This window comes from Physeter macrocephalus, unplaced genomic scaffold, assembly GCF_002837175.3.
Source record: "Physeter macrocephalus isolate SW-GA unplaced genomic scaffold, ASM283717v5 random_122, whole genome shotgun sequence".
Classification (NCBI taxonomy): domain Eukaryota; kingdom Metazoa; phylum Chordata; class Mammalia; order Artiodactyla; family Physeteridae; genus Physeter; species Physeter macrocephalus.
The window spans coordinates 17555-28977 of NW_021145408.1; the positions used below are offsets into that span (position 1 = coordinate 17555).

Sequence of the window (11423 nt, forward strand, 5' to 3'; positions counted from 1 at the left end):
CTGACATTTTAGTGGGGAATCAGACAATAAACCAAAGTAAATATATAAATCGGGCGCTCAAGAGAAGCAGGAGGAGGGCGTGCCTGAGGGAGGTGGCTGCCATATTAAATAGGATAATTAGGCAGGAGTATTTGGTGCATGTGGAATGTTAAATATTGTAAGTAGACAAGACTTGTCGGTACTAGTTCGTTTGCACCTCCAGAAGTTTCTAATTTCAAATAGGACCAATACCTTTCGATATACCTTGTCACAGGGAAAAGTGGGAAAGAGCCTCAAATAGTGGGTCCCCTCTCATTCGGAAATTTACGGTACCCATAGCGCGGGTTCGCCGCGGGCCCCGCCCCGGGCGTGGGCCCCGCCCCCCCCGGGTCTTTGCGCACGCGCGTGCGTGGATCAGAGAGAAGCAGGGACTGCTCTTGGCCGGAGCCGGCGCCAGGAGTGGGTGGCGCGATGAGCGGTTGGATGGCGTGGGGCCGAGCGCAGCGGGCTGCGGCCCTGGGCCTAGCGCTGCTCAGCTTCGGGCTGGGCCTGGAGGCCGCCCCGACCTCGACCCCGACCTGGTCCTTGACCCAGGCCCCAGGTGAGTGTGCTCCGTGCAGCCCTGGCGCCCTCCAAGCCCGCAGCTTAGCTCCGCCCCTGCCCGCCAGCAGCGCCTCACCGTTGGCTGCGCCGCACGTCCGTCCCGGACACTCCCCCCTGCACGTGGATCTAGGGGACCCAGGCCCTTGAATGAGCCTTCCCCAGTCGGGGACCCTCCGCCTGGGTTGCTCTGCCTGCCTTTTAACTACCCTGCTTCGGCCCTGCTTACACTCGCTCTGCTTTGTCGTGCCCTGCTGTCACCTCTAAGCTGCCCTTCACTCCAGCGTGGGCAGGAAAGTTCTTTACAGTCTATGCTTGTCCGACTTACAACCTTACGGAGCTGGTCACCTGGCGCCTCCTGCAGCAGCTGCGGCTTCCATACACTGGCGCCCGAGCCCGGGGCCATGTGGCTGAGTTTGCTCGGCGACCGTTTCCCGCCCTCCCCATCTCTACACCTTCGTTCTCCGGCCTTAGAGAAAAAAAGGTCTTCCCTGTGACCCCAGGCCCTTGGACACATTTGCCTTGGCCTAAATGATGTTGGTGGCCCTCTCAGAGGTTCCCAGAGGCAGCTGGGCAGGTTAGAGTGACCTCTCTGTGCTCACAGGTGCCCTTGACTTTCAGCTGTGACTCAGGTTCACACACTGTCTTATCTGGTTCCCCATCTCACCCCAAAGCCCCTGCCTTTTCAGGCTAAATGTTCCTGGTTCCTTCAAGGATCAGGACTCATATTAACCAAGTACCACACTCTACATAGAAGCAGTCTCTTCTCTTCAGCACACTGTGGTAGGGACTCCTAGCGTGCCCCTTTTACAGGCGGGGAAACTGAGGCTGGGAGGTGCAATCACTGGTTGCTCCAAACCAAAGCCCTGTGAAGCCAGGTTCGCTCTGCTCTGCTGCCCACCCACTTTACAGAAGGACACACATTCCAGCAGGCCGGGGAAGGAGGTCAGAGGTTGCTAGGGAGAGCGGCAAGTCCTGGGGAGGAAGCTTTAGGCTGCCAGACCCCCGTGGGCAGGGAAGGAAGTCAGCTGCAGTTGGCTCCACAGAGCTCAGGGACTGTGTGGCCCACAGGTACAGTTGGGCCTGGAGGCCGGCCTGCAGAGGGGCTGGCTGTGGGGAGTGGGGGCTTGGAGGCACAGGCCCTCGTGAGTAAAGGTGGAGGGGGCAAGAGGACCAGGATTGTATGGAGGGGGACTAGGCTGGGGCCAAGCCTGGTATCTGCCACCCTCCCTGCTGCACCCAGGAGGAAACCATAAAGTCCACTCCCTTCCTCTGTCCCTCGGACTCCCACCTGATGGCCCAACTTCCAGGCCCTTCTGTGTTCATCCTGCTCTGGGTCCAGGAAGGCTCACATCTCAGCTGGACTCAGCCTGGACCATTGTGTGACCTGTGTCCACTTTTCACTAGGCGCTGCCCCGGGTTTACAGTCAAAAGGTCACTGCCCTGACCACCACTAAAGTGTCCAGTCTACGCGGGTACCAGTTTAAGGGCCATTGTTCTAATGAGCTTCAGGGGTCTCTGAGAGGGGCCTGAGACCCCTCCCAGGAAATAAGCTGAGACGTGAAGTCTGAGGAGGAAATCACGAGGTGCAGAGAGGAAGGAGGAGAGGGCAAACTGGGCCAGGGAACAGCATGGGCAAAAGCCCTGAGGGGGAAAACGAGCCCAGGCCTCTTGCAGAAGCAGCAAGGTGGCCGGGTCAGAGGGAGCTTGATGAAGAGGAGGAAAGTGAGAGGTCCAGGAAGGGTTCAGGGCTGGTCAGGGCTTGTGGGCCACAAGGAGTTTGTAGAATTTGGTTGTGAGAGGGTCACGGGACCAAGGGCTGGGTTTCTGGGTTTTTTTGAATTTTTGAATTTTATTTTAGTTTTTTATATAGCAGGTTCTTATTAGTTATCTATTTTATACATATCAGTGTATAGATGTCAATCCCAATTCTTCCCAGCCCCTCCCACCCGCCACTTTCCCCCCTTGGTGTCCATACGTTTGTTCTCTACATCTGTGTCTCTATTTCTGACCAAGGGCTGGCTTTGAGCAGAGGGGAGCAAGGGTGGGTGACCAAATGGTGTGGCTCTGAGAGGTCTCTGGTGTCTGAGTGGAGATGGGGGCGGGAATCTGGAGAGGTGGTGGCACATTCAGGATGGGGAAAGTGGTCACATGTGGGAGGAGTTTAGTGGGTGAGTCGACAAGCCACGGTGACTAAGCAGGTCCTCTACCCAACGCCTCAGTTTCCCCTTTGCTGAGCAGCTGGGACATAATGGGCCCTGCTGACCCTGACAGGTGGGCCTGAGCCAGGCCAGGTTCAGAGATGGCTCCTCCCCCAGTCTGTTTCACCACGGAACTTGGAGACCGACTCCTGGGGAGACCATCTGGCCATTTGGAGCCGGGTAAAGACCCCGGGATCAGTGAGACCTGGGTTCGAACCCCGACTCTGCCACTAGCTTGTAGCCTCAGGCCTGACCTCTCCTAAGTGTCTTCTGTAGAATGGGCATGGGAGTAGAATCTGCCCAGTAGGGCTCTTGGTGAGGCTGTGAACTGCTCAGCTCCAAGGCCCACGTATAGTGCATCCTTAGCAAAGGGTGACCACCATTGTAGTTCCTGGGACCTGGCCTGTCTCCTGGTGGTCGCAGCCTGTGACACTGTGCTTCCAAAGGAGGGTCCAGACCTCCCAGGCCTCACTTGTGTGCATCTCTCAGGCCCCAGCACAGCCTCGTGCCCGCCCACCAACTTCCAGTGCAGGAGTGATGGCCGCTGCGTGCCCCTCACCTGGCGCTGCGACGTTGACCAGGACTGCCTTGATGGCAGCGACGAGGAGGAGTGCAGTGAGTGGCCATGCCCTGGGGGCGGGGCTTGCAAGGGGCGGGGCCACAGGGAGGAGGTGCTTGTGGAAGGGTTGTGGCTTTCAGGCAGGGCACTCTGGGGTGGGCGGGGCCTGAAAGGAGGGAGGTCTGGGAGAGGTGGGTTTGCAGGGGGGCGGAGTTAGTGGGGTCTTGGGAGGGAGGGCTTGCAGGGAGGCGAGTCCTTGGAAGGTGGAGCTAACAGAAGCAGGGGGAGGAACCTTTGGGATGGGCGAAACATATAGGGTCGATTGTTCTCGGAAGGCGGGGCTTGCAGGTGGTTGGGCTGTGGGGAGTACCTGGGCCCTCTTGGCTGGGTGTTTGGGACCTGACTCACCCTGTACCCCAGGTACTGAGCCGTGTGCCCAGGACGGGCAGTGCAAGCCACCCACTGGCAGCCCCTGCTCTTGTGACAGCATCGATGACTGCCCTGATGGCATCAACAAGAATGTTCTCAACTGCGGGCACCAGCCCTGCCCGGAGGGAGAGCTGCGCTGCCCGCTGGGCGGTTCCTGTATCCCACGCACGTGGCTCTGCGATGGCCACCCGGACTGTTCCGACTCCAGCGATGAGCTTGGCTGTGGTGTGTGCCTGTGGGGACGGGAAGGGTGGGTCGGTAGACAAAGATGCCTGACACCTTGCAGTGTATGACGAGGCTGGGAGCGTGGACACGTGTGTCTGCCTGCGCCCGTATTTCCATGGCGGCTGCACGAGGGCACTTGGGCAGCAGGGCTCACCAGCCTCACTGAATTTGGGATGGAGGGTTAGCCCTAAGGTCCCCCCTGGGCGCCAGAAACATCTGTTCATCCCCCCATGCCCCAGGTGCCCCCTTCCCAGCTACTGAATGCCTGGACTTATTGCAGGAACCAACACCCTCCAAGAAGGGAGTGCCACATCCGTGGGGACCCCTGTGACCCTGGAGAGTGTCACTTATCTCAGGAATGCCACAGTTACCTCTGTCGGGGACCGGGACTCAGTTCAGTCTGGAAACCGAAGTGCCTATGGGATCATTGCAGCTGCCGGTAAGATAAACAGGTCCTCCCACCCCTGGGGTTTGGAGCAGCTGCTCCTGGGAGCCGGCAGGCTGCAGAACCCCCTTTCCAGTGTATTAGGAGCTTGGTGGGTGTGAGCCTCCTGCCAACCCCTCCCCTCACCCACTCCTGTCTTTCTGTCCCCCACAGTGGTGCTAAGTGTAGGTCTGGCCGCCGCCATCCTCTTCATGTTGTCACGGCTCTGTGCCCAGGGACTCTTGTCCCCGCTGGGGCTGCTGGTGTCTGCGAAGGGGTCTCTGCAGTCAGAGAGGACGGCCTCAGTTCTCTGAGGATGATTTCTTGCTGCCACATCACATGGTCCCGAGTATGGCAGGTATGGGGACCCGCGCGTGGCTGTTGGCACAGCAGCCCCCAGACTTTGGTTCTTCTGGCCACGTGGCGCCAAGTACCTGAGCTCCTGCAGATGTGACCCTGGAGGCTGGGAGCGTCCAGACCCTCCCCTGGACTCGAGGAGCCTGGATGGGGAACGTGCCACAGCCAGAACCGAGGAGCTGGCCCTAGGTCGTTCCCGGGGTGGCCCCCTGCTCAGATACTACTGTTGCCCCCTCCTGAGGGTGGTGATTAAAGTTACTTCACATCCTCTGCCTGCCTCTGGGCCTCTGTCTCCCTCTGCTTGGGCAGCCTGGGGGCTCTGCTGCAGCCCCTCCTCTGTGGTGGAGCACCCAAGCCCAGAGAGGGTGGGAGTTGGGGACCCTGCCTCTGGCTTCCTGGAATCCAGAGCAGGGGACAGTGGGGCTGGGGGCAGCAGGACAGTTTGCATTCCCCAAATGGAGCAGACCTTGGGCAGTGCCTCCCAGAGTCCTGGGCTGGGGGACCTCCATCCATTATGGCTTCTTCTCTTTGAGATGGAAGCTGGGTGTTCCCAGGTTGGTCTCCACCGTGTTTCCAAATGTAGGGCTTATTATTATGCAGCTATGGCAAGGCCAACAGATCCGGAGATGACTGCCACTGAAAAGACACTTTGTTACTCACCGATCCCAAGAGGAGGGGGCATAACAGGCCATGTGGAGCCACACGGGGAAGCACCAGGGTCCATCAGGAGGCAGAGGGAGAGGGAACAACATGAACAGGAGCTTTTATTGTGGTTTCCACTGGGAGGAATGGGTGAGGCAGGGTAAACAGGCTTGGAACTGGCTAGATTGAGTAATTTCCATGGGCTCTGGGGTGTCGGCACTGAGTATGGTGTACATCTCAGCCTATCAATAGCAAGGCTTTCAGAGACCAGCACCTGAGTACACCTGGGTCCCTACTACTTACAGCAAGGCCCTCACAGATGTTACCCCACCTAGAGCCAGCACTGTGGCTAGACCGGCCTTCGTGGTTCTTATCATGATCACAGGATGTACTTCAGGAAAAACCATCAGGGAACTTCGCAGAACAAGATTTGTTACAGGTTCTGGAGGGTACACAGCAGGCACCCCCTCTGAGGGCCACGCAGCAAGATCATGGGGAGAGAGAGAGGGAGGGAGCACAGACCTGGGTCTCTGCCTTTATTAGGGTCCGGGGGTCGGAGTCTCAGATTCACTCTTTATTGAATATAAAGCATAAGAGCTGGAATTAGGGTGCCAAAAGGGGAAGCGGGGTAGTTCAAGGCGTCACTTGTCAAGGTTACCTAGGGTTTCCGAAAAGGGGACCTTCATAGGTTGGGGTAGCTAATAACCAGGTAGGTTGTGTTGCTAATAGCTGTGTCATGCAGCTCTCTGTGTGTTTGTTCACGGTGGATGTTGGCGATCAAAAGCTTAATGTCAGGGACTTCCCTGGCGGTCCAGTGGTTAGGAGTCCACGCTTCCCTTGCAGGGGGCACGGGTTCAATCCCGGGTCGCGGAACTAAGATCCTGCGAGCCGTGTGGCGCGGCCACAAAAAAAGAATACAGAAAGTGTAGTTAATACACACCGTAACTGCTGGGTGATGGGGACAGGGCTGTTCTTTGACCTTCATTTTCTTCATCTCCGAATGCGGTGGCCGGGGCCCTGGTAGCCCGGGGGAGCACCCAGGGTCCCACACAGGGTCTCGCAGCTTTGACATCCATCAGGCAGGGAGCTGGTCCCTGAGGACAACATGCTGGGAGAAGATAGATCTTCCTGGGGGTGGGAAGCATGGGAAAGTTCAGCATCGGGGCTCCGCCCCCCGTGGGAGGTTTTTTTTGTGTGTTTGTGTGTTTTGGTCCACGCAGCGTGTCTTGTGGCATCTGGAATTCCCAATGGGGTTTGGAGTCTGGGCCTCAGGAAGCCTGTTAGGGGCCCGAGTTCTCCGTCGGGCAGCGGTGGGGGCTTGGGAGGTGGGCTGCAGCCAGGATTGGGGCACTTTGACCGACGGTGGACCAGAGGGTGCCCAGCTGCCTGGGGTACAAGGCCTTCCCCTGGCACCCGCTGGATACCTCCTAGCCCCCGAGCTGGGCCGAGGTTTCCTGCTGCAGAACTGGAACCCTGGTGGGCTTCTTCTAGTTGGCAGGAAGGAGTTATGCCCTAGAGTAGAATTTTCTTGTTTTTAGATTTTTTTCCCCCTTCATTTTTGTTCAGATGTGGCCAGCTGCAGTGGGCCAACAGGGCATTTTAGGGGGGTGAGGCCGGTGTCAGATGCCACCTGAGCTGAGGTCTAGGGTCTGGATCTTCCTGGGTGTCAGCTGGATTCTCAGTGATCAGTGGCACAAACCACCCTGCACTGACAGGCTCCAAACAACCACCGGCATGTTCTCTTTTGTGGTTCCAGGTTGACTGGCCTGGCTGGTGGCTCTCTGTTTCCCCGTGAATGGTGGCTGCTGGCATCTGGGGGCTGGACTGGCTGGATGTTACCATGTCATTGGACGGTGCCAATGTCATGTCTGGCGCATGGGTGGATGGGGACGCCTCTCCCTCTCTACGTGGCCTCTCTGGATGGCCCTTCCATGTGGGCACCCAAGCAGGACAGCCGCATTCCTTTCCTGGTGACTCAGGGGTTTCCCCAAAGCGCAGAGCCAAGACCCCCAGACCTTCTGATGCTCAGGTCCAGGACTGGGCCAGCATCGCTTCTGCTGCTTTCTGCTGATTCAGCAGGGTCTCAGGTCAGCCCAGGTGTGTGTCGGGGGCACAGGTGGGGGCCACACAAGGGCACGAACACCAGGGAGGCCTAGTTCATTGGGGCCACCACGGGGGCAGCGGGCACGAGCTGGGAATGGGCAGGCTGGGGTGGGCGACTCCTGTCCACTGGAGCCAGCTGACTGACTGTGGCTTTGCTGTCTCAGGGCCAGCTTTGTCACCTGTACATTGGGGCAGCCACAGGTGCCAATGCCCATCATGCATGAGCAGGCCAGGCTTTCAGCTGCCTTTGTTCCCTCAAGCAGGGTCACTCTGTGCTGCCAGCTGCCCATCCCATCCTATAGGCAGCAAGCCCAGTGACTGGCTTCCAAGAAACTCCAGGGAGGGTCCAGGTTGAAAAGGGAGGGATGTTTGGGGAGTCCACAAGGAGGGGGACATGGTCAAGTGGACATGGGTCCCAGTACCTGGGGAAATTCTGATGGGCCTGAGAAGGGAGGAGATGGAGTGGCGGGGATGTGTGTGGGCTGCAGTGGTGAAGATGGGGAGGGGGGATCCAGGGTGTGTGTGTGTGTGTGTGTGTGTGTGTGTGTGTGTGTGTATCTTTATCCAGCTCTCACCATTTCTCTTTTTTTTTTTAATTGGAAAACTCACATAACATGAAATTAACCATTAACTGTTTTAAAGCCTACAATGCATTTAGTACACTTGCAGTATTGTGTAACCCTCACCTCTATCTAGTTGCAAGACTTTTTTTTTTTTTTTTTTAAGAAGATGTTGGGGGTGGGAGTTCATTATTTATTTATTTTTGCTGTGTTGGGTCTTTGTTGCTGTGCGAGGGCTTTCTCTAGTTGTGGCAAGCGGGGGCCACTCTTCATCGCGGTACGCGGGCCTCTCACTATCGCGGCCTCTCTTGTTGCGGAGCACAGGCTCCAGACGCGCAGGCTCAGTAGTTGTGGCTCACGGGCCCAGTTGCTCCGCGGCATGTGGGATCTTCCCAGACCAGGGCTCGAACCCGTGTCCCCTGCATTAGCAGGCAGATTCTCAACCACTGCGCCACCAGGGAAGCCTTCAAGACATTTTTATCCCCCTGAAAGGAAACCCCTTCCCCGTTAGCGGTCACTCCTCTCCCCCACCCCCATCCCGGCAACCGCAAAAACCACAGATCCACATTCTGTCTCTCTGGACTTCTGGACATTTTGTATGAATGGAATCACACCATAAGTGGCCTTTGGTGTCTGGCTTCTTTCACTGAGGATCATGTTTGCCACGTTCTTCCTCCAAAAGTCTTCTTGTGCCCCTTTTTATTACCGCTCCCACCCCTACCACCACATTACCCAGGCAACCGCCAACTGGCTCTGACACTATAGATTAGCTGCATTTCTAGAATCATAGAGTATGTACCTTTTTTTTTCTTTTTTTGGGGGTCTGGCAGTTTTTACCTGACACAATTATTTTACGATCTAGACATACCTTTGCATGTATGAAAAGTGAGCTCGCTTTTATGGCGGAGCTGTACTCCACCGTACGGCTGTTCCACATCCATTTACCTAATTCCTCTGTTGATGGATATCTAGGTGGTTTCCAGTTTTTTATGATTGCAAATAAAGCTGCTGAGAACATTTATGTGTAAGCGCGTTCATCTGCTTTTAGTTCTTTCGGGTAAAATACTCAGGAGTGGAGTGGTTGCATCATATGGTAGGTGTATATTTAAATTCTAAAGAAATCGCCAACATGTTTTCCGAAGTGGATGTACCCTTACTTTCCTCCCCCCACCAGCAATGTATATATTTTCGTCTCCTTTCAGCCTTGGCATAACCTGATGCAGGCAGTCTTTTTTATTTTAGCCATTCTCACAGGTGTGCGATGGTATTACACTGTACTTTATTATTATTATTGAAGTGAAATTCATGTAACAGAAATGTAATCTTTTTTTTTTAAACATCTTTATTGGAGTATAATTGCTTTACAATGGTGTGTTAGTTCCTGCTGTATAACAAAGTGTATAACACTTTGTCATACAGCAGAAGCTATACGTATACATATGTCCCCATATCCCCTCCCTCGTGTGTCTCCCTCCCACCCTCCCTATCCCACCCCTCTAGGTGGTCACAAAGCACCGAGCTGATCCCCCTGTGCTATGCGCTGCTTCCCACTAGCCATCTGGTAGTGTTTATATGGCCATGCCACTCTCTCACTTCGTCCTGGAAACGTAATCATTTTATTTATTTATTTTTATTTTATTTATTTATTTTCTTGGCCACACTGGGCGGCTTGTGGGATCTTAGTTCCCCAACCAGTGATTGAACCCGTGCCCCCTGCAGTGGAAGGGCAGAGTCCTAACCACTAGACCGCCAGGGAATTTCCCGAAATGTAATTATTTTAAAGTGAACAATCCAGCAGCATTTAGCACGTTCATAATATAGTACATCACCTGTAGCTAGTAGTACATGAATCTTTTCCTGAGCTTGTTGGCACCTGGTAAAAGATCTAGTTGGGACTTTGGGATCGTATCGCATTTGAAGGTTAATTTTTGCAGAAGGACAAACATTCATTGAGCACCTACCGGGTGCCAGGCATTGTTATAGGTACCCGGAGACTTGGCCTTGAACAGAACAAAGCCCCATCCCCCATGATGTGGAGGGTGGGGGGAGGGGACAGAGGATCAGCCAACAAACCAGTACATCATGATGTCAGACGGTTCTGTTCTGGGGACTAAATGCCAGAGTAGGAGGGATGGACATGCCAGGTTGGGGGAAAGAAGGGTCACTATTTTTATATTAGATCGTCAAGAGAGGCCTCTCGAATACGGAGACCCTTGAGTAGAGACCTAAAGGAAGTAAGAGGATGGGTGAGTTGTGCAGGTGTATAGGTGAAGAACATTCTCGGAAGTGGGAACAACCTGTGCAAAGGCCCTGAGACAGCAATAGGTTCCAGAAACAGTAGGTCTGCAGGGAGTGAGGGTGGTGGTGGTCATAAGATTTGATGGCACGGCTTCCCTGGTGGCGCAGTGGTTGAGAGTCTGCCTGCCGATGCAGGGGACACGGGTTCGTGCCCCGGTCCGGGAAGATCCCACATGCCACAGAGCGGCTAGGCCCGTGAGCCATGTCCGCTGAGCCTGCGCGTCCGGAGCCTGTGCTCCGCAACGGGAGAGGCCACAACAGTGAGAGGCCCGCGTACCGCAAAAAAAAAAAAAAAAAGAGAAAGATTTGATGGCAAAGAATGTGGGGTGGGGGGTGGGAGGCACAGAGGGTATGTAGTGAGATGGGGAGCCTTTGAGAGGTTTTGAGCAGAGGTGACCATTCTCTGATTTAGTTTTTTTTTTTAATTGAAGTACAGTTGATTTATAATTGATTTAGATTTTAAAGGGTGTTTTGGCAATAAGACAATCCCTCTGTTTTTATTTTTTTAAATTGAAGTATGGTTGATTTACAGTGTTTCAGGTGTACAGCAAAGTGATTTAGTAATGTATATATATATTTCTTCTTCAGATTCTTTTTAAAAATAAATTTATTTATTTATTTATTTTGGGCTGCGTTGGGTCTTCGTTGCCTAGTTGCAGCGAGTGGGGGCTACTCTTTGTTGCAGTGTGCAGGCTTCTCATTGCAGTGGCTTGAGGAGCATGGGCTCTAGCCACATGGACTTCAGTAGTTGTGGCACGCGGGCCCGGTAGTTGTGGCTCTTGGGCTCTAGAGCACAGGCTCAGTAGTTGTGGCGCACGGGCTTAGTTGCTCAGCGGCATGGGGGATCTTCCCAGACCAGGGGTCGAACCTGTGTCCCCTGCATTGACAGACGGATTCTTAACCACTGCACCAGTAGGGAAGTCCCCAGATTCTTTTCCATTATAGGTTAGTACAAGATATTGAATACAGTTCCCTGTGCTCTGCAGTAGGTCCTTGTTGTTTAAGAAGATCCCTCTTGGGAGTTCCCTGGTGGCCTAGTGGTTAGG

The 11423-nt window shown here is 54.8% G+C and overlaps 1 protein-coding gene across 1 annotated transcript; it reads left to right on the forward strand.

The window, feature by feature from the left end:
• The first annotated feature begins 387 nt into the window (after positions 1 to 387).
• Positions 388 to 5027, forward strand: CD320 (CD320 molecule). The gene is made up of 5 exons (XM_007109616.3): positions 388 to 580; positions 3270 to 3395; positions 3760 to 3993; positions 4274 to 4432; positions 4592 to 5027. Exons 1-5 carry the CDS (start codon positions 451 to 453, stop codon positions 4729 to 4731), a joined length of 789 nt encoding a protein of 262 aa, XP_007109678.1. The 5' UTR covers positions 388 to 450; the 3' UTR covers positions 4732 to 5027.
• Positions 5028 to 11423: the final 6396 nt, after the last annotated feature.

Excerpts from the sequence above, each read along its gene's own strand:
- CD320 (XM_007109616.3), top strand. The coding sequence starts at position 451 with ATGAGCGGTTGGATGGCGTGGGGCCGAGCGCAGCGGGCTGCGGCCCTG. Across the intron at positions 581-3,269 it reads GTCCTTGACCCAGGCCCCAG|GCCCCAGCACAGCCTCGTGC; the intron begins GTGAGTGTGCTC and ends TGCATCTCTCAG. Across the intron at positions 4,433-4,591 it reads TGGGATCATTGCAGCTGCCG|TGGTGCTAAGTGTAGGTCTG; the intron begins GTAAGATAAACA and ends TGTCCCCCACAG.